The sequence below is a fragment of the Lissotriton vulgaris genome, chromosome 5, assembly GCF_964263255.1.
Source record: "Lissotriton vulgaris chromosome 5, aLisVul1.2, whole genome shotgun sequence".
Taxonomy (NCBI): Eukaryota; Metazoa; Chordata; class Amphibia; order Caudata; family Salamandridae; genus Lissotriton; species Lissotriton vulgaris.
Window position 1 is genome coordinate 1,876,062,030 of NC_141693.1, and position 22,326 is coordinate 1,876,084,355.

The 22,326-nt window shown below is 51.9% G+C and overlaps 1 protein-coding gene across 1 annotated transcript in view; it reads right to left on the reverse strand.

The window, feature by feature from the left end:
* The window catches only part of LOC147717585 (RING finger protein 225-like), a 110,227-nt gene extending 93,802 nt beyond the window's left edge, over window positions 1-16,425 (reverse strand). The window contains exon 1 of the mRNA XM_086924378.1: window positions 16,299-16,425. Within this exon, the coding sequence (XP_086780504.1) occupies window positions 16,299-16,378 (80 nt within the window). The 5' untranslated portion in view covers window positions 16,379-16,425. The remainder of the gene's footprint in view (window positions 1-16,298) is intronic.
* Window positions 16,426-22,326: the final 5,901 nt, after the last annotated feature.

Below are 22,326 nucleotides of genomic sequence, written 5' to 3' on the forward strand. Positions count from 1 at the left end.
GAGCACGTTTATGCAGTATACCACCTATGCTGCATACTGGGGTGGAGTGACCCCGTTTATGCAGTTTACTGCCTATTCTGCATACTGGGGTGGAGTGAGCACGTTTATGCAGCTTACCGCCTTTGCTGCATACTGGGGTGGAGTGACCCCGTTTATGCAGCTTACCGACTATGCTGCATACTGAGGGGGAGTGAGCATGTTAATGCAGCTTACCGCCTAGGCTACATACTGGGGTGGAGTGACTCCGTTTATGCTGCTTACCGCACCGGCTGCATACTAGGGTCGAGTGACCCCGTTTATGCAGCTTACCACCTATGCTGCATACTAGGGTGGAGTGAGCACGTTTATGCAGCTTACCGCCTATGCTGCATACTGGGGTGGAGTGACCCCGTTTATGCAGCTTACCGACTATGCTGCATACTGAGGGGGAGTGAGCATGTTAATGCAGCTTACCGCCAATGCTGCATACTAGGGTGGAGTGACCCTGTTTATGCAGCTTACCGCCTATGCTGCATACTAGGGTGGAGTGACCCCGTTTATGCAGCTTACCGCCTATGCTGCACACTGGGGTGGAGTGACCCCGTTTATGCAGCTTACCACCTATGCTGCATACTGGGGTGGAGGGAGCACGTTTATGCAGCTTACCGCCTATGCTGCATACTGGGGTAGAGTGACCCCGTTTATGCAGCCTACCGCCTATGAGGCATACTGGGGTGGAGTGACCCTGTTTATGCAGCTTACCGCCTATGTTGCATACTAGGGTAGAGTGAGCATATTAATGCAGCTTACCGCCTATGCTGCATACTTGGGTGGAGTGACCCCGGTCATGCAGCCTACCGCCTATGCAGCATACTGGGGCGGAGGGACCCCGTTTATGCAGCTTACCGCCTATGCTGCATACTGGGGTTGAGTGACCCCGTTTATGCAGCCTACCGCCTATGCGGCATACTGGGGTGGAGTGACCCCGTTTATGCAGCTTACCGCCTATGCTGTATACTGGGATGGAGTGACCCCGTTTATGCAGCTTACTGCCTATACTGCATACTGGGGTGGAGTGAGCACGTTTATGCAGCTTACCGCCTATGCTGCATACTGGGGTGGAGCGACCCCGTTTATGCAGCTTACCGCCTATGCTGTATACTGGGATGGAGTGACCCCGTTTATGCAGCCTACTGCCTATGCTGCATACTGGGGAGGAGTGAGCACGTTTATGCAGCTTACCGCCTACGCTGCATACTGGGGTGGAGTGAGCACGTTTATGCAGCTTACCGCCTATGCTGCATACTGGGGTGGAGTGACCCTGTTTATGCAGCTTACCGCCTATGCTGCATACTGGGGTGGAGTGAGCACGTTTATGCAGTATACCACCTATGCTGCATACTGGGGTGGAGTGACCCCGTTTATGCAGTTTACTGCCTATTCTGCATACTGGGGTGGAGTGAGCACGGTTATGCAGCTTACCGCCTTTGCTGCATACTGGGGTGGAGTGACCCCGTTTATGCAGCTTACCGACTATGCTGCATACTGAGGGGGAGTGAGCATGTTAATGCAGCTTACCGCCTAGGCTACATACTGGGGTGGAGTGACTCCGTTTATGCTGCTTACTGCACCGGCTGCATACTAGGGTCGAGTGACCCCGTTTATGCAGCTTACCACCTATGCTGCATACTAGGGTGGAGTGAGCACGTTTATGCAGCTTACCGCCTATGCTGCATACTGGGGTGGAGTGACCCCGTTTATGCAGCTTACCGACTTTGCTGCATACTGAGGGGGAGTGAGCATGTTAATGCAGCTTACCGCCAATGCTGCATACTAGGGTGGAGTGACCCTGTTTATGCAGCTTACCGCCTATGCTGCATACTAGGGTGGAGTGACCCCGTTTATGCAGCTTACCGCCTATGCTGCACACTGGGGTGGAGTGACACCGTTTATGCAGCTTACCACCTATGCTGCATACTGGGGTGGAGGGAGCACGTTTATGCAGCTTACCGCCTATGCTGCATACTGGGGTAGAGTGACCCCGTTTATGCAGCCTACCGCCTATGCGGCATACTGGGGTGGAGTGACCCTGTTTATGCAGCTTACCGCCTATGTTGCATACTAGGGTAGAGTAAGCATATTAATGCAGCTTACCGCCTATGCTGCATACTTGGGTGGAGTGACCCCGGTCATGCAGCCTACCGCCTATGCAGCATACTGGGGTGGAGTGACCCCGTTTATGCAGCCTACCGCCTATGCGGCATACTGGGGTGGAGTGACCCCGTTTATGCAGCTTACCGCCTATGCTGTATACTGGGATGGAGTGACCCCGTTTATGCAGCTTACTGCCTATACTGCATACTGGGGTGGAGTGAGCACGTTTATGCAGCTTACCGCCTATGCTGCATACTGGGGTGGAGCGACCCCGTTTCTGTAGCTTACCGCCTACGCTGCATACTGGGGTGGAGTGAGCACATTTATGCAGCTTACCGCCTATGCTGCATACTGGGGTGGAGTGACCCCGTTTATGCAGCTTACCGCCTATGCTGCATACTGGGGTGGAGTGAGCACGTTTATGCAGCTTACCACCTATGCTGCATACTGGGGTGGAGTAAGCACGTTTATGCAGCTTACTGCCTACGCTGCATACTGGGGTGGAGTGAGCACGTTTATGCAGTTTACCTCTGATGCTGCATACTGGGGTGGAGTGACCCCGTTTATGCAGCTTACCGCCTATACTGCATACTGGGGTGGAGTGAGCACGTTTATGCAGCTTACCGCCTATTCTGCATACTGGGGTGGAGTGATCCCGTTTATGTAGCTTACCGCCTACGCTGCATACTGGGGTGGAGTGAGCACGTTTATGCAGCTTACCGCCTATACTGCATACTGGGGTGGAGTGAGCACGTTTATGCAGCTTACCGCCTATGCTGCATACTGGGGAGGAGTGAGCATGTTTATGCAGCTTACCGCCTGTGCTGCATACTGGGGTGGAGTGAGCACGTTTATGCAGCTTACCACCCATGCTGCATACTGGGGTGGAGTGAGCACATTTATGCAGCTTACCGCCTACGCTGCATACTGGGGTGGAGTGAGCACGTTTATGCAGTTTACCGCCGATGCTGCATACTGGGGTGGAGTGACCCCGTTTATGCAGCTTACCGCCTATACTGCATACTGGGGTGGAGTGAGCACGTTTATGCAGCTTACCGCCTATTCTGCATACTGGGGTGGAGTGATCCCGTTTATGTAGCTTACCGCCTACGCTGCATACTGGGGTGGAGTGAGCACGTTTATGCAGCTTACCACCTATACTGCATACTGGGGTGGAGTGAGCACGTTTATGCAGCTTACCGCCTATACTGCATACTGGGGTGGAGTGAGCACGTTTATGCAGCTTACCGCCTATTCTGCATACTGGGGTGGAGTGACCCCGTTTATGCTGCTTACCACCTAGGCTGCATACTAGGGTGGAGTGACCCCGTTTATGCAGCTTACCGCCTATGCTGCATACCGGGGTGGAGTGAGCTCATTTCTGTAAACATCTCTGAAAAATTGAGCCAAAAAATAGTCCTCTTAAGGCCAAGAGACCATTCAAATTGTCTCATGTGCTTCACAAGGCCTCAGTTTTATCACTGCCACACACATGCAGGGGGGACACGACCCACAGGTTTATTTATTCTCCGTGGGTGCAGAGCGTAGGGTAGATTTTACGAAGTGCCCCAGAATTGAAGACCACTCGTGTGTTTCAGCGCGGCCGACAAGTGCTTTTAATTTTCTCCAGCTGACTTGGAGCTGTAGCTCTTTCGATTTTAATATTTTTGGTGCTCTGAAGCTGAATACTAGCTTCAGCGGACGTGTACTAATCCCTGCACTGTTGTTCTGCGCGAAGGCTGACAGCGCTCGCATTCATGCTGTGACGCTCACTTTTCTTCTGCTACTTACCCGCTCCTGACCCCGGTCCGCCCCGGCTGTGTGCCGTTTGTTGCGGAGGGTCCCTGCAAGAGCGCCACTTCTGCTTCGCGGCACTTCCGCCCTGCCTCCAGACCACGCAGGTGAGCGGTCTAGTGTCTCACGTCGGACGGTATAAATGGCCATCTGGAGGAAGCGCAGCGGACGAGCGCAGCGGGAGCGCCGACTTCGCGCCGAAGTCGCGCATAAGTCGAGCCCGTCTGCGCCCGTCCGCGACCGACCGAGGCCAGGGGCCACGCATGCTGTTCCACGTCTGGTCTACTCCTCTCAAGCACTTCGTGCCTTATCCCATCACGTCTCCCTTGCTCCCCATGTCATAGCTACCATTCTAGGAAATAATATCCTATCCTCGCCCCCGTCTACAATTCCTCCCTCCCCTTCCCTTTCCTTTTCCCCTCCTCCCCCCGCAGCACCTCGGCTGACTCAGTCCAGTCCTAGCGGCAGAGATCCCCTCTCACTACTTTATCTCAATACTCGTTCCCTTCCTAAACATCAATTAGACATATTCCAACTCTTAGAAGGAGGTCTCATTGACATCTTGCTCCTTACGGAAACTTGGTTAAACGCTGACTCTTACCCAGATATCTTGGCCGCCATTCCTGCGGGTTACCATATCCTCCATTCTAATAGAAACTCCGGCAGATCTGGCGGCGGAGTTGCCGCCATTATTCGCTCTCACCTACAATTCATTACCCTCACCACTCCACTCATAGCCAATACGGACATTCTTACATTGAAATTTACCTCTCCCAACTCCTCATTTATCTGCATATTAGTTTATCGCCCCCCGGTCAACATACCCCTTTTCCCATCCCTATTTAGCAATATGATTTCGCAAATAGCCATCAACTCTGCTAGGGTTTTAGTGGTAGGCGACTTTAATTATTGGCCATCAGACCCCCAAGAATCTTCCCTCTCCCGTGAGTTCACTGACTCACTGCTTGGCCTAACCTTCTCCAAACATATTTCTGTTGCCACACACAATAAAGGCCATATATTAGACCAGATCTGGTCCACCAACTCTGACATTTCCCCTCCCTTGGTCTATCCTTGTCCCTGGTCCGATCATTTTTTCATTTCCTTTTCCTTACACCTATTTCTGTCTACTTGCCTTCCGGTCCCCCATAATTTTCAGGCCCGAAACTGGAAACATGCTGACATTCCTCATTTTCACTCGATCCTTGCTTCAACATCTCTTCCTGACTATTCTGATTTGAATTCACAAGCAACTTCTTTCGATCAGTGGCTGTCCTCTGCCTGTGACGTCGTTGCCCCCATCAAAACTGTTAAGTCTAAACGTCCCCACGACACTCAGTGCTGGTTCACTTCTACTCTGAAGGCGGACAAACTTCGCCTTAGACAGGCTGAGCGCCGCTGGCGGCGTAATTATGACCCTTTACTCAAAATCAGTTACATTGATCTACTAAAAACGTATAAAAAATCGATAATTTCGGCCAAACTCTCTTATTTTTCTCAGAAGGTCTTGACCTCGGCATCCAAGACCAAAGAAATTTTTTCTATTGTAGCTGAGCTTTCCCTTCCTGACCGGGTCACTCCCCAGCCCCTACCTTCTCAAGCCCTGTGCAATTCTCTCAATTCTTTTTTTTCTGACAAGATTTCCGCGATCAAAAACAATATTCCCTCTACTACTCTGTCTCACGATTCTGTTCTCCCTTCCTCGAATCCTCATTCTTTCTCTAAATTTCCCCCTATCTCCTTGGACATTTTTCTTTCACTACTTCAGACTGTGAGCTCTGGCTCGCCTAATGATTGCTGTCCTACGTCGATTCTAAGAGCTGCCTTTGTGGCCTGTCCCGGCCCCCCTCTTGATCTCTTAAATAAATCTCTCCTGTCAGGCTCTGTCCCCAATGCTTTTAAAAGCGCTGTGGTGGTCCCCATTCTAAAAAAACCTGGTCTTGACCCTACCACGTTGGCAAACTATCGTCCCATCTCCCTCCTCCCTTACCTGGGAAAGGTCTTGGAGACCTATGTCACCCGCTGCCTCAGTGCCTTCATCGAGGAAACACACTTTGTCGACGACCGGCAGGCCGGTTTTAGACCTGCTCATTCCACTGAGGCAGTGGTGGTGGCAGTTATGGACACGCTGAAACAGGGAGCTGACAAGAACTTGGCCCAGGCCCTTGTACTCTTAGACCTTTCAGCCGCATTTGACACGGTCGACCATGGAATCCTGGTCGACCGTGTCAGAAATGCTGGCATCTCTGGCCTGGCCCTGTCATGGGTGGTATCCTTTCTCCATTCCCGCTCTCAATCTGTTCGCCTTTCCTCTTTCTCTGCCCCTCTATCTTCTCTTTCCTGTGGTGTCCCCCAGGGTTCTGCTTTGTCCCCGCTCTTGTTCAATCTTTATATGCAGCCCCTTCTTGTCTCTCTTCGTCAGTTTTCAGTTACTGCTTTCAATTACGCAGACGATCTGCAGCTTATTTTTCCTATCAATTCCTCTCCTTCTTGTTCCAATTTTCAAAATGCCATGCTCTTCATCTATGAGTGGATGAACCTTAGCCAATTAAAGCTCAATCCAAGCAAAACGGAGCTGGTGGTGACCGGCGGTCCTCTCACTCCCTGGTCTCCCAACTTTTGGCCTACTGCTCTGGGTTCCCCTCCTTGTCCAGTGAACACCGTGAAGAGCTTGGGGGTTACCATTTCTAGTGACCTCTCGATGCGGCCACACATCAACACCGTCACTTCGGCCTGTTTTTTCCATCTCCGCCGAATCGGGAAGATTCGCAGGTTTTTATCCCAAGAGGCCCTTATTCTTGTTATCCTCGCCCTCATCACCTCACGTCTAGACTATGCCAACTGTCTATACGTGGGGGTTCCTGCCTGTCACCTTTCCCGACTCCAACTGGTTCAGAACCAGGCAGCCAGACTAATCTTTCAACAACCTAAACATCAGCATGTCACCCCTCTGCTGAAGACTCTACACTGGCTCCCAGTTGTGCAACGGTGTGTTTTTAAAATGGCCTGTACCATTTTTAAATCCCTGTTTACCTGTGCCCCCGCCTTTATCTCCTCTTGTTTGCACGCCTATGCTCCTCCCCGTCACCTCAGATCTTCGGCTCATAATCTTCTGATCACTCCCAGGTTCAACCGTAAAAAACATGGGGGCGCTTGTTTCTCTTTTCTTGCTCCCGCTACCTGGAACTCCCTCCCTCTTGTTATTCGTCTGTCCACCGACTATTGTTGTTTTCGCAGTTCTTTGAAAACCCACCTGTTCCGTCTGGCGCACGGTTAGCTGCCCTGACCCTGAATGTTCTTCTCCCGCCTGGTCTTGAGCGCCAAGAAACCAATTGGTGTATGTGCGCGGTACCAAATCTCTTTTAATAATAATAATAATAATAATAATAATAATAATAATTGCCACTTTCCGATTATAAGATAAACGTGGATGTTTTACAGCCTGTTGCAGTATTTTTATAGCGCTTTATGCCCCAGATTGGCCTCCCAAATCGCTCCAATGTGCACCGAGTGCCTGGGTTTCCTTCCGGAGGGCATGGTTTGCCTTCCCAAAGGGTAAATAACTTGAGGTAGATTTTAAGTGCAGGACTATGTGGCTTCGTGGTGGCTGCACCCAGTGGCATCTATTGTGAGAATGTTGCACGTAATACTGGTTCACAATGCTGGTTTCATAGAGGCCGCCACAATTGAACACAGTTACACAACAAACAGCCATGAGCAATAATTAGTAAGAAATCCAGGCCTTTACAAGGCTAAACGCTGGTAGGTTTTAATCTGTAAGCACGCCCTTTCTTCATAAGTTGGCTGGCGAAATCATGACTTTCATGTTCCTGGTATCCAATGCGTGGACACCTGACATTTCCTAAAAGTCTATTTCAGCAACAATATATTTAAACTTCTTGAGTGTGTAACAATAGTGACGTCAGTCATTCACCCGAGCTATGACACACAGGGCCTCGGGGCCATTTTGAGTTCTCAGGCTGGCTATATTTAGGAAAGCCTCAATCTGGACGTGAGAGAGTGCTTCAGGACAGGGAGGCCTCCTTTACACGCTGCTCATTGGTTACCAGCGGCAGAGAGCAAGGTCGGACTGGCCTATAAGCAGTCAAACAGCGCAGTGTGGGTTTGTCTGATAGGTCAGTCTGTTTGTGGACCTGTTTTGTGGTCTGTTGGTCTAGTCTAGTGAATCCCCTGATATTGCCACAAACATTGGCTGCTGAGAGCTCGAGTTCATGCAGTCTTCCATACCTTGCAAAGCGCTTATAGATTGTGTCTTTACAGGTTCAAAACTACCCCAGTTCGAAAACATAGGCCACTTTCAAGCTATTTAATTCCTTAATGGGGGCCACTTTCATGTTGGTGCCAGGGCCGGACTGGCATTTTATTCCACCCGGCAATTCCCCGGTGGGCTGGAGGCATCGGATGCTGGTTTTGAAAGCTCATGGCTGCTGTACTTTCCCATGATCCCCGAGGATAATAGCAGCAGGCAGAGGGGGCTTGAAGAGAGGGTGAGAGAAAGAGAGTGGAGGGGGCGGAGAGAGAGACAGCTAAGCGAGAGAACCAGCAGTACAGATAATATGATAAATGGACAGGTGAGAGTTAGAGCAAGGAGAAGAAGGGGGCGGGGCTGTTTTCAGCACTTTTGCTACTTTTGCTTCCCAAGTCGGCCCGGGCCTATTTTCGGTCCCAGTTCGACTCTGACAGAGGCTCCCCGCTGGAAGGAAGATTTTGTCAAACCAGTGCAGAGCGCAGCCCGTACTCTGGCGGCAGCACCAGGTTTGAGTCAGGCATGCACGGGACCTGGGCGGAGAAGGGTCCAAGGCAGGCTCGCGCCAGTGCTCTGCGCATGTCCCACCCCGACCCCTGCATAGCTCGAGCCCACCTAGGGCCACTTTTTCTCAAAGTACCTCAGAACATTTCAACCCAGAGCCAGGCCCCGGGGGCTTAGTATAAAACACATTAGGAGGGTGCAAGTGTGGCCCCGTAGGCAGAATGCAGCTGGTGTAGAGCACGCTGGGGCCCCTCTCCCCTCTGGGCCCCGGTACCACTGCACTAGCTGCACCACTGATAGCTACTCCCCCCCTGCAGCAGAAAAGTGAACACTTGGGGAGGGGGGGGGGGGGGAGGAAGGGGCATTACAGTCAAGCCATGCACTTAGCGCCAACAAGATGATGGACGGAGCGCTGAAACTTTTCAAACACTCATCGCCACTCACAAATCTAGGTTTAATCCATTGTTCTTTTGCTCACTAGGGCACCCCAGTTTGGACCCAGCCACATGCAAGTCAGTCTTGACCCTGGTCTTCGTGGGAACAGTCCAGACTGCACTGCCAGTTCTGGTCGGTCCTCCCTAGATCGGAAACAAGCATCCTGTGACCGGTTTTGGGGTAACACCCCTCATCAGCCAGGCTAACTTGACTCCAGTGGCATGGACAGCAGGGGACCCATGTCTGAGCATACCCTGGCCACCTAGGGCGAACATAGCAACACAACAAAGTGATGGATGGAGTCAGGGCTTTAAGTGGAAACAAAAAACTGGGGGTGCTCTAAAATGGGCGGGGCAAACCACGTAAAGGGGAGTGGTCTTTCCCAGTAGGGGCGTGGTCTAAATCAAGATAACTAGCATTGTGTTAGTGCTGGGACAGGATCACGCAGACTAGTTCCTCTCTCTGCGTTTGAATTGTTGCTGGATTACACTGCAGCCTTGACACTCAGTGTGAAAAGTCAGAGTAGGGTTGTGCTGGAGCAGGCTGCCTGTGGTAGTCTCTCTCCTAATCATCCCACGATGTGAAGGCTGGCACCACAACGACGTTGCACCTGTGCTGCAAGAAGGGAAATCCTGAGAGAAAATGGCTCTCTTTAAAGCCGTGTTCCTCGCACAACGCATCTCACTTTGCATGCTCACTACCTTCGCTGCTCAGTAGTGAGCAAAATGAGTATGCGCTCATCGATGTGCATGCTCTCACTGCAGTCTAGGAAAAAGAAAAAAGAAAACGGTCTACCTTTGGAGGACTGAAAATAGAGCCTGATAGAGACCCGTTTCGAGGCCCCCTGAAAATAACTGCCAGTGCTCAGACCCGGACAGACCCGACCCACTTAAAGCCCTGCACTAAACATACAACACAAACCGTGCTCTGCCAACCGAAGCTCAGAGTGAGCAGTTACATTGAGCACCTAATATCAGCAATAACGTGTTTCACAAAGTACATGAAACAAATGCACTTTTAAAACTGACTGACTCTAGGGCCCAAACTAAGCCTAAAATACAAATGAGGCATGTCAAAGTAATGTAGCACACATTGACTTTGTGTGGGTGCTAGGATGTGGGAGCCTTTTTTGTGTGTCCTTGGCAGGGAAAGTTTAATTTACTATCCAGTGCTTCAAACGGGCATGTGCTCTCCGGTACAGAGTGCCTGCACTTTTGTAACTTGAAGGGGAGAGAAGGAGTACCTGCACTTCTCAGCAGTGCTGCAATATTTTTTATGCTTAGAGTACCAGCACTTCGCAGCAAACAGCCGTTCTGTAGGTAGTAGCTACGTGAACTTTTCTATTTCCATGAAATCAAATGGAGTCCCCTAGTACAACAAAACTCCTGTCACCACCCCACTTCTGTCCAAAAGGGCATGTGCACATCTTTGCTTTTCCTCATTCGCTGTCAATCCTTTTCAGGATGGGGTGAGGCTGTTCAGCATTGGCTTACTCCATCCCTGCATGCGCTGTTAATGAAAGGATCGCAGGTACAGGTGGAAGGGTGCTAAGTGACTAGATCCGAAATAATTGTGAAGCTTTCCAAACCTAGGCAGAAATACACTTGGTGAAAGGAGCCACCCAAATGTACTTTTCATTTTGGTTGCAGCGTGTACCTAAGTGCGAAGCAGTTGCAGCAGTTGGGGGCAGAGGGAGGGGTGACTTTGGTTTTTCGGCTGGTGATATTAATGTTTATTTATTGCCTGCACGTGGTTTTTCGAGTGTCTGCCAAAATTATGCTCATCACTTTATATCAAATTACACGTCGAAGGAAGCACACTCGTATGTTTGAATAATATTAGAGGGCTTGTTGTTGTGCCTTTCTGATCAGAGACAAGAAAAACACAGCCATTAAATGAAAACGCTGTCGTATTTGGACACACTGCCTTTGGGGTAGTTTTGTGAACAGTTATGGAGGTTGGAATGCAAGCTTAAGAAACGGTTCTTCACATGCACAAAATTAATTCCAAGGGCTTGTAGATGATCCCGTGCCAGTTACCACGCAGTTGCCGACCGCTCGTCTTCCTGCAAGATGAAGTTGTGACCCGGTGGCGCTCCTACTCCTGGCTTCTGTAGAGGGAGGTCGTGAGTCCGCGGACAGCGCATGATGGCTACTGGGAAAATGAAAGCGCGGTAAGGGGCGCTGTTAAAAGTAAGACATCAGTGCTTCTGAAGTTGTTTGTGAGCATGGGAACATCAATGAGCATGCTCTTACTACAGTCGAGGAAAAAAAAGAAAACGGACTACTTTTGGAGGCCTGAAAACAGAGCCCGATAAAGACCCGTTTCCAGGCCCTCTAAAAATAACTGCCGGTGCTCAGACCCGGACAGACCCGGCCCACTTAAAGCCCTGGATGGAGTGCTGAACATGTTAAACACTCACCCCCTGAGGTGGTATGGGGAGCAAGAGAACGATGGGTTGGGATGCTACCCCGAGAGATCGCCAGTGGTTAGACAAATTTGCAAGCATTCTCCCATCACCTTCTGCGTGTTTCAGGCCATGTACTTGCCCAATGTTGGGACTTTATGGCCCGTGGTCTGGTCTGACGCACAGCCTTTTTCTGGATTGGCAAAGCCGCTGCACATTGCCTATTGTTAGCAATTCTTCAACACACACATTAAGTAGGCTGTGGCTCCACCCTGGGGAGTGTTACTCACTCCCGGCATGCTGGTGAATGTTCAGTGGAGTGCTTGAATTGCTATGTATGAGGCACCATTTTACATCTTAAAAGTACGCCAAACCACCACGGGTAAAATTCTTTACAGCATAAGTACATTGCAGAAAGCGATTTTCTTTTCTATTTTTTCACTACAGCAGGCTTTCCGTTAATGTTTTAACCACGAAACCAAATGAAAGCCAGACCTAGCTTTGCTAGTGCTTGTTCTGTCTAGGAAAGCTAACCAGCCGCATTGCACAGTAGGAACCAGGAAGAATTAGAGAATTTTCGAAGCACCAGGTAAAATAACATTCTGCCATCGGAGCACTCCTGCCACCTGTTAGGATTTTCAATGGGTGCCTCAAAAATACAAATGTCAACCTATGTGGTGAATTAACAGTCATTACTGACCTTGAGTGACTTTGGGTCGATTTCCCAACTGGGAGTGGCCTTTGATGGCCCTATATGATTGAATACAGTCGTCCATTTGACAAGTGTCCAGGCATACAATAAAATGACTCTGCTACTAGCCTTCATACCATGTACAGAACAAGCACTCACGATATGGACCCTTCCCCAGCCCTATCGGCTTGCACTCTACCTACTCATTTAGGGGCCGGTTCACAGAACTAATCTGAGACAAAATCCCGAATTTACTACTTTTGGAATTCACAGAAGGCATTTAGTAGTAGTAAAATTAGGATTTTGTCTTAAATTTGACTTAAGTTTGATTTAAGTCAGATTTAAGACAAATTTATGACAGACTTAAGACAAAATCCTAACTTTACTACTACTAAATGCCTTCTGTGAATACCAAAAGGAGTAAGTTTAGGATTTTGTCTCAGATTACTTCTGTAAATCGGGCCCCTAGATTTTAGAATGTTTGCAGAGTGAGTGTATCTAGAGAACTCCCCAGAAAGCTATCATAGCCGCAAAATGGCGCCGGGAATTAAACACTCGCCTCTGATGTAGGCAGTGATCTGCAAGTTAATAGTTTTGATCTTGGCAAATGTCACTCGGGCTTCCATTCCTCCCAGGTCCGGGATTAGAGCTCCATTAAGGTGAAAGTGGCGCCGGTTGTGTTGGTGAAAGCGCTTAGAAACGGTACATAGAAACAGATCAGTATCATTGGTGCAGGAGGTACCGTGGCACCACGGCTCAGTGCATCCTTTTACTAGCCAGCCAGCAATCGAGGTGGGTGTCTGCATTCGGGCCGTAGGCACAGCACACCTGTAGTCGAGGGCGCTAGAGTGCCACATGGACATGGAAGGCCTCTCCGAGGGAGCGGCGGTGCTACCCTGTACACGGCTCGTTAAAGGTGACCTTTACCTCAGACCTCTCTGACGTGCTTAGCACTCTGCGCCACACAGGCGCATATGAGTGTTTTTTTTGTTCTAAGACATCCCGCCTCAATGAGCGGCGTTCCACTCTGGCAAAACATGCGGAACATTTCAAACCCATCAGTGAAGAATAAAAGGCTGTCAAAGTGGCCCCAGGAGGTAGAATACACCCGACTCCCCCTCTTGCTGCAGGGGAGGGGAGGGGCTGTAAACACCCTCAGAGCTCTCCTCGATGCATTGCTTGAAATTGGAAAATAGAAGTACAGGTACTCTGTACCAGAGTATCTACTTGTTTCTGAGAAGTGCCTGTACTCTCCAATTAAAAGTATTACGTCACTCTCGAGAAGTGCCGGTACTCTCCCTCTCAATATTAAAAAATGTGCCGGTACTCCGTACCGAAAAGTACCGGCCCATTTAAAGCACTGCCTGCATGGCCCCCTCCCAGAGCACCGGATAGCGCCAACAGGCTGGAACAATCTACCCTGTGAATAAACGGAGGGGTGTGTGTGCGAGTACTAATGTCGAGCAGTAGTTAGCTCCTGAGTAATTGGTATTTCAGGAGCGCCCAGACTTTTTTACACGGGGGTGGGAAGAGGGGCTTTGTAGTATTTTTATGCAGGGTCACGCGGTGCTTGGGTGAGGGTGGTCAGCACGAGAACGAGAGCGTGAGCTAATGTGTCGCTAACGCCCATTTGCAATTTTTTCTACGCAACAGAATACTTTACCAATGGAATAACAACCCCCGTCAAAAGGGAGGCGTCATTTCTTAACCACCATATGCTAAAAACGTTCATTGTTTTACTCCGTCCAAGCCTGGTTCACTCTACATTGTTTGGCTGAGAAACAACTTGAAAGGGTTTACAATGCCCACGAGGCTGCAGGTTCACAAGTGTTCACCAGTGTGTGCAGGTGGGTTCCCCCTGGAGCGCGCACAGCCGCGTGGAAAGTCCACCCCTGGCCGGCATTTCCAAGTGAGGGAATTCCAGTTTCGAGGGCTGAACAACCCCCCCTACTAGAGACTCTGAACCAGGAACGGACCCACGGCCTTGTCAACTCATTTTTTGTATACATAAAGCAAACACAAGCTTGAAAAAGCGTTAAGATTCAAGTTCATGCCCCCCCCCCCCCCACTGCTGCCCACAGCACTGATGTTGGTGCTGGGAAGGGGTCCTTGTACAAAGCGCCCCCCTATCCTGCGTCTCGAGTGACGACTTCTGGGGTTGACAGCAGGGGATGTGAGGAAGATGGGAGGGCGGCAGGGTGTTGATGGGTGCTCACAATTACACTGAGGGACATTAAGGGCTGATTACAATGCCTCTAATGAGACCCAATTGAGGCCAAGTGGGATGGGGGCGCAGCTGTTTGCATTGCATGACGTCAGGCAGCGCCCCTCGGAATCTTTGGCGCCGCGGGCCTCGGCCCAGCTCGCCCTGACCCGTGCCCCCCTGGCGTCGGGGGCGGGAGTCCCCGTGCAGCCAGGAGTTGGCGCGTCTGCGTGCGCCCACGGGGTCTCTTTTGCAGACGGCTCCCGGAAAGAGCCCCTGGCAAGTGGAACGGACAATCGCTGACAAAGGCATGCCAGGGGTCTGATCCCATCCCATTCCCCGGCTATACCCAGGGGGTGGCAGGCCGGGTATATGGCTCAAACGAACCCAGATTGTGTCTGGAGGTGCCAAGCGCGCATGAGGTGTCGCCCTGAGTTGTACCTAAGAGGTGCCAGGAGCGGGCCAGTTCCCACGGCCCATGTTTCCAAGTGATGCCAATCATGCGCAGAGGATGAAACATCGAACCGCCCATTTGGTGACAAGCTGCTATTAGGGTGGGTGTGTGTGTGGGGGGGGGGGGGAGCTTCAGACTTGAGGCCACCAGTTACTAACAGATATGTGCCAGGCTGAATAAAGAGAGGTGACAGGACAGCAAGATGTGCACAGAACCCATGTGCCGGTGCCGATTGTTGCATCCAAGGTTGTTTGCCAGGGGAAGCAGGCCAGTGCCAGGGGGTGCCCAGAAGGTAGCAGGCTGGAGGCCACTGGTCTAGGTATTGGCTGTGCCAAGGTGGTACGAGGTTGTTATCAACCCGCGGGTGCCAGGGTCGTACTCTCAATGTGCAGAAGAGGTAACAGGTGACATGACAGATGTATGACAGCGGATTGTACCCCTAGGATGGCAAGCTGTTACCCATGGCCAGGACCCATCCTTGTGCCCAGGAGGCACCAGGGTGGCCCCAGAGCGGGGGCCAGGTCAGTGAAAGGATCGCGAGCCTGATTCTGGCGAACAAGTACCAGGGTGAGTTGAAGGGTTGGACACCTCGGCGATGCCAAGCTGGTGGCATGGAGAGGGGCTGAGGCCAGTTGGTAGACAGTGCTGCTCCAATCAGACTCGTTCATACGTCACGCCCGCACTGACAGGGCCATCAGCTGCAATTCCAATCGGGCCACTGGAATTATGCAGCAGCGAAGGACCAAGTTATGTGGCATGGATGACTGAAGTATGTGGCAAGAAAAGGCAAATTAAGCAGAGTAAGGCGGCACATTTCAAGATAGTATTTCTTCCTTATTTTGTCATTTTTACACAGGTTAACACGACAGAGCGTTCTTCTCATCAGTACCAGTTTTAACACTCAAATACAGCAATAAGCAAGAGCAAGGGGCCCAGTTAACCAATGTAAAGGCCCGCTCACCGCTCAGCAACACGCGTCACCGCGTTGTAGTAACTTTTGAGACAGAAACAAACTGTATGCTAAACTCTGCAGATGATGGATTATGTTATAAACCCAGCAAACCCCTAATTATGCGGAACAATCTGCAACCGCAAAATCGCATAATCCCCGTGGCCCTGCATGTAGTGAGCAGGTGGCGAGGACCCGGCGATGTGTGCCAACCTGCGCGGTAACATGACGCTGAAAGACGCCTACCCCGCTCTCTCCACAGGCACAGTGCCCCCAAGCCGACCGCCCACCCTTCCTCTATTTGTCTGTCTCTTGCCCCTTCCCTCCATCCAGTAGTTTTCCCATCCGGGTCTTTCTCCGGCCATGTCTTCACCCATCTTTCAGCTATCTCTCCACCCATCTCTCGAGACATTTATCTACCCAGCTATCTTCGAATCTCTACATCAACTCTGCACCCGTACCTGCTGCGGTGCCCTCTCCAGCCAACCATCTTCCGAGCTCTCCTCTGTCCGTCTGTCTTCGCAGCTGTCTCTGCTCCCATATGGCCGCCCAACTCTTTTCATGCATGCCTCGGGCCATCTCTCCATGTTAATCCCTCCTCCCTTTCTCTTCTGTCCCGTCTCGATGCTTCACTCTCTCCCACACCTCTCTCCTACAGTCTCCCCTCTCTTCTCACTCTCTCCACATCACTGTCTCTTTCTCTCTCCATTATTCTCTTTCTGCACTTCTTTCTTGTCTCTTTTTTTCCGCGCTCCATTTCTTTTTTTCCCTCTCCATCCGTTTCTCTGTGCCTTTCTACCACCATCTGCGCCTTTCTACCACCATCTGCGCCTCTCTGCCTTTCTTCGCTCACCCCCTCTCTTTTTCTCAGTCATTCTCTCTCCCGCTCACTTTCTCTCTCTTTTCTTTCCCTCTTCCTACCCCTCCCTCTGTACACCTGTACTCCCGTCTCACTGTCCTTATATCGTCACCTCAGGCTCTCACTTTTCTTTCTCCCATGTCCACCCTCTGTCGTCTCACTCCCTCTGTCTTTCTTACTCTCTCCTTCCACCTGTCTCTCCTCCCGTGCAGATAGAGTCCTCCGCTCCAGTATTTGACAGTGCGGGGACAGTTTTGTCTCTCACCTGTCTCCGGGGGTCCAGTCTCACGTCCAGCGGCTCCGCTCCATGCCGGTGGCCCCTTTTTCCGCGGGTCTGTCCGGATGCTCTGCTCTCCTCCGGCGCTCTCTCTCCTCGCCCAGAGCGCCCTCTCCTGACAGTTCCCTGCGACCGCTGTTGAGCACTCCTCTTTTGCCCCTGTGCCCTCTCCTGCCTCCGGTACCCGCTGCCCTCGCCCGCTCCTAGCCAGCCTCTGCCCCGGCGGCGGTTTGAAGATTTCTATCTGCCTCCCTGGCCTCCGTCCTTCGGCCCAGCATGCCGTGCGCCGAGCCCGCCAGCCCTACCTGTCAGGTGAGGCCGAGCGCCTGCAGCCCGGGGAGGAATCCCGGCCGACCGGCCCGACGGGTTCAGAGAGGAGGCCTGGCACCTGCAGCCGCGGCCACGGGGGGGGGGGGGGGAGTGTCGGGCGCAGCCAGTGGGTGAAGTGTCAGGGCAGGTGAGTGAAGTGTCAGGGCAGGTGCATCTGAAGGTGCAGGTGGGTGTAGAGTCAGGCGCAGGTGCATCTGAAGGTGCAGGTGGATCTGAAGGTGCAGGCGGGTGAAGTGTCAGGCGCAGGTGCATCTGAAGGTGCAGGTGGGTGTAGAGTCAGGCGCAGGTGCATCTGAAGGTGCAGGTGGGTGAAGTGTCAGGCGCAGGTGCATCTGAAGGTGCAGGTGGGTGTAGAGTCAGGCGCAGGTGCATCTGAAGGTGCAGGTGGATCTGAAGGTGCAGGCGGGTGAAGTGTCAGGCGCAGGTGCATCTGAAGGTGCAGGTGGGTGTAGAGTCAGGCGCAGGTGCATCTGAAGGTGCAGGTGGATCTGAAGGTGCAGGCGGGTGAAGTGTCAGGCGCAGGTGCATCTGAAGGTGCAGGTGGGTGATGTGTCAGGCGCAGGTGCATCTGAAGGTGCAGGTGGGTGATGTGTCAGGCGCAGGTGCATCTGAAGGTGCAGGTTGGTGAAGTGTCAGGCGCAGGTGCATCTGAAGGTGCAGGTGGGTGATGTGTCAGGCGCAGGTGTATCTGAAGGTGCAGGTGGGTGAAGTGTCAGGCGCAGGTGCATCTGAAGGTGCAGGTTGGTGAAGTGTCAGGCACAGGTGCATCTGAAGGTGCAGGTTGGTGAAGTGTCAGGCGCAGGTGCATCTGAAGGTGCAGGTGGGTGAAGTGTCAGGCGCAGGTGCATCTGAAGGTGCAGGTGGGTGAAGTGTCAGGCGCAGGTGCATCTGAAGGTGAAGGTGCAGATTGGTGAAGTGTCAGGCGCAGGTGTAGAGTCAGGCATAGGTGTCTCTGAAGATGCAGGTGTAGGTGTATCTCAAGAGTTAGGTGCAGGTGTATTTGAAGGTGCAGGTGTATCTGAAGATGCAGGTGTATATGAAGAGTTAGGTGCAGGTGTATCTGCCCCTGTGCCCTCTCCTGCCTCCGGTACCCGCTGCCCTCGCCCACTCCTAGCCAGCCTCTGCCCCGGCGGCGGTTTGAAGATTTCTATCTGCCTCTCTGGCCAGTGTCAATGAGTACTCGTAGTACTACACCTGGACGACCATTGTCTGGGGTCCCACCCCCATCAGGGGGTATTGTCAACAGCTCTTCTGCGTCTCATGACCCTTTGTTAGGGATCGATCAAGGAAAAGATTTTTGAGTTGCTCTTTGAATTTTGGGAAGGAGGGGATAGTTCTGATATGGGGGGATAGCGTTCCAGATTTTGGGCGCGTTTCCCGCAAAGGATCGGGCTGCGGTTTTTTGTTTGCGTGCTTTCATCGGGATGAGTAGTAGCATGTTTGAGCTCCTGAGGGTCCTTGTTTGCCCGGCTTTTTTGAGTTTAGAGGCCAAGTATTCAGGTTTGCCTGTGTGAAGGGCTTTGTGTGTGAGGCAGGCTCTTCTGAAACTGGCACACATTTCAACTGGAAGCCATTTTAGTTCTCTGAGTGCGGGTGAGATGTGGTCGGATTTCTTTACTCCTGTGACCATTCTAGCTGCTGCGTTTAGTGTTGTTTTAAGGGGGACAGGTGTGCCTTTGCTGAGCCTGATAGGGTTGCGATCCCATAGTCTAATCTGGATAGCACCAGTGATTGGGTAACTTGTTTAAGGTCCTTGGCAGGGATGAAAGGTTTTATTTTGTTTAATAGCTTTAGGTTCAGGAAGGCGCTCTTGGCAGAGATCTTAATGTGTTTGGTCATATTACGTTTCGGTCTAAAGTGATGCCTAATGATTTTACTGAATCCGCCAGGGTGATGTTTCTGTCGAGTGTATCAATCGCAGATAGCCATTCTGTAATTTGAGGGTTCTCTTCTTTGTTTGAGATAAGGAGTATTTCAGTCTTGTCCTGATTGAGTTTTAGGTGGTTCCTTGATAGCCAGTGTTGGACTTCTCTGAGTGTGTCATTGAGTCTCTGAATGTCATCACTGGATGTGGTTTCCAGATAGATCTGTGTGTCATCGGCATAAAGATGGAAGGGGATGTTAGCTTTTCTGAGTAGGGTTGTGAGTTGTTCCTTGTAAATGTTAAAAGTTGTGGAGAGAGCACTGATCCTTGGGGGACTCCCTTGCTAACGTGATGTAGGTCAGACATGAAGTTTTTGATTTTTATTCTTTGAGTGCGGTTGTGGAGGAAGGAGGAGAACCATTGTAAGACCACCTCATCTAGACCTGCCCTTTCTTGAAAAGCCTTAATGAGGAGGATGTGATCAACTGTGTCAAAAGCTGAAGATAAATCTAGGAGGATGAGAAGGCAGCATTTGCCCGCATCCAATGATTTGTGCATGTCATTTATAACATCGAGGATCATGGTTTCCATGCTACATCCCTTTCTAAAACCCGATTGGTTGGCATCGAGTAGGTTGATGCTATCCAGGTGTTAAGTAAGTTGCAGGTGTATCTGAAGAGTTAGGTGCAGGTGTACCTGAAGGTGCAGGTGTATCTGAAGATGCAGCGCTACTCCCCGAATCCGTACATTATGTCGACGAGAACGGTTCTCCAAGTCCTCTAGGTGCGTTTGCAGTTCAACTTGTTGGTCATGGATCCGCAGAATCTCCTGCTGTAGTGCCTCAATTTCGTTGTCTCTCCCGTCATTCTTGGTTTCCAGCTCTGCCACATGCTCCCCTATGACGTCCACATCTCTGCGAACATCCTTGATCTCCTCCGAGAATTCCTTTTTTAAGGTGTGGATATCGTCTTTCAAAGTGGTAAACAGTGATTCTAAGAAGGCCTTGGTAATGGGTTCTGAGCCGTCTGCTTGATCCGAGGCGGGGCGGGCAGCGTTTGTAGCCATTTCCTCATGTTGTTTCTCGCCTGGGCTTTGGCGAACAAGTTCTTCACGGTTTTGTCTTTGCGAACCCTCGAGGTGGACATAGCGCACTCCGTGCGCTCCAGGAGTCACCCGCCAAGTTCACCCCCCTCCGGCGCCACTCACGAAGCTCAGGAGGCCCGGGTAGCTGCTAACCCTTCATGGAGGCCCTCCTCGACCAAGGGGCTCCGCTCTGTGGGCCGCGGACCGGGCTATGTCCGACCAGCTTGCGGCGCCAGGTTATGTTCCCCCTGAAACTCTCCAATCTACACCAATGGACGTTGAGTCCACCGCTGGGCACTCCCTGTGTCTTCTGCAGGTCTATTCCCACCTATGTCTCCAATCAGCCCACTAGGCCACACCACGAGCCAATCCGCCACTCGCTGCCGGCTCGCCTGCCATCTCCCGCTAGCTTGAAGGCACCAGTCGGCTCACCGAGTCCACCCCAACGCAGGGCCAATCCCGAGACCGCTGCGGGCCGGCCACCCACCAGGGCGATCTCTCCCACTGTCTCTGTTATCCTCCCAAGTGCAAGCTGTAGGCAATACGACATAGAAAATGGGCTCCGGCCCCATCCAGCAACAAGAGGCTCCCCAGGGCCAGGCTCTCTGCCTCCAGGCTCTGCGAGTCGTGTAGCGCACTGCGGGCCCTCTCCCGAAGTCCATGGCCCTCCTCCGGCTTCACTGCGGCCTAAGTTCCCACTCTCTACTTGTGGTTCGCCAGGCCTCTGATCACCCCTCCTAGTGGCCAGCCGCTACTTCCAGCTTCTCTGGGCCTCTCCGCGGGTCTCCTCCGATCACCCCTGGGACCGAGGCAGTACTCACCACCGGCCAGCCGCTATTGGCATTCGCGGCTGACTCTCTATCGCCACAAGCGTCCCAGGCTGCGACCAGGCTCCTCCGTCTGCTATGAGGCTCCGACGCCACCTCGCCAGGGAGCTGCCAGCACCCCCCACTGCCAAGTCGCCGTGGGCCCGCTCCAGCTTTCTCCCCGCACGGGCACGGGAGGGCCCAGGCACCACTATCGAGCTCTCGACCGCGTGCGTGGAGCCGTAGTCTGCGTCGGAGCATCCCAAAATGGTGTCTCAGCCTTCCTTCACTTCGGCCCCAGCTCCACACTTGCACGGCCACAAGCTGCAGTCGACCGCCACAACCTCCGGAGTGTCGCCTGGCCTCTGCTGGCCCTTTCTTCTCCGGGCCCTGTCTCAGGACCGTCGGTTCGATGTTCGGCGGGTTTCCTCCTGCCAGAAAACGGCGGGGGCTCTCCGCTCTGCCCCGTGGGGGAGGGGCGCGCTCCCGGCCGCTTGCTCGGCCTCGCCCACACACCGCTTGCCGGAGCTGCCACCTGTCCGCTCAGACCGGACCGGCTATCCCTGCGACCAGGACTGTTTCCCAGCTAGGGTCAGCGGACCCGTAAACAGCCGAAACCGGTGCTTTGAACTGGCCGTCGACAGGAGCAGGAGAGCAATACGTCTGCTCACGCCGCCATCTTGGCCACGCCCCCTAATGCCCTCTTTTAGACCTTTTTTTATTTTTTGTTTTGATGGGAGGGATTTGTTGTTTGTAGGGGCTGAGGAAAGAGTGGGAAGGGAGTTGGGACAGGAGAAACTTTCTTGGACATTTTGAGTTTTAGGGCTTAGGTCAGTTTTGTTTGGGAGAGAGGTGGGCATGTTGTTTGGGTGGAGAGCGTGGGTTGCTTTGTAAATAAATAAAGGGGGAAACTCTTTTTTCTAATCTAAATTATGCCTGAGGTAGTTTATTTTACTTTGCACTGCTGCCTTCAGGTAGTTTTGCGCAGCCTGTTTATGTGCTTGTAACTTAAGTTAGAGCGTAGCACTTAGTTATAGAGTCTAAGTTTATACTTCTCTAACTATCTTGACCATTATGGGGAATGCTGCCATGATGACCTATATTATGTCAAAGTTCTGAACTATCTAGATAACAAACAGTAGCAGTTAATTGATTTCTTACTAAGTTAAATTACTTCCATACTAGTTGTCTTCCCAAATATACATGCAACAGTAACAGTGGAGGCATCACAACTTAACAAGCAAGGTCCCACTTCCATTTCCCCCAAGGT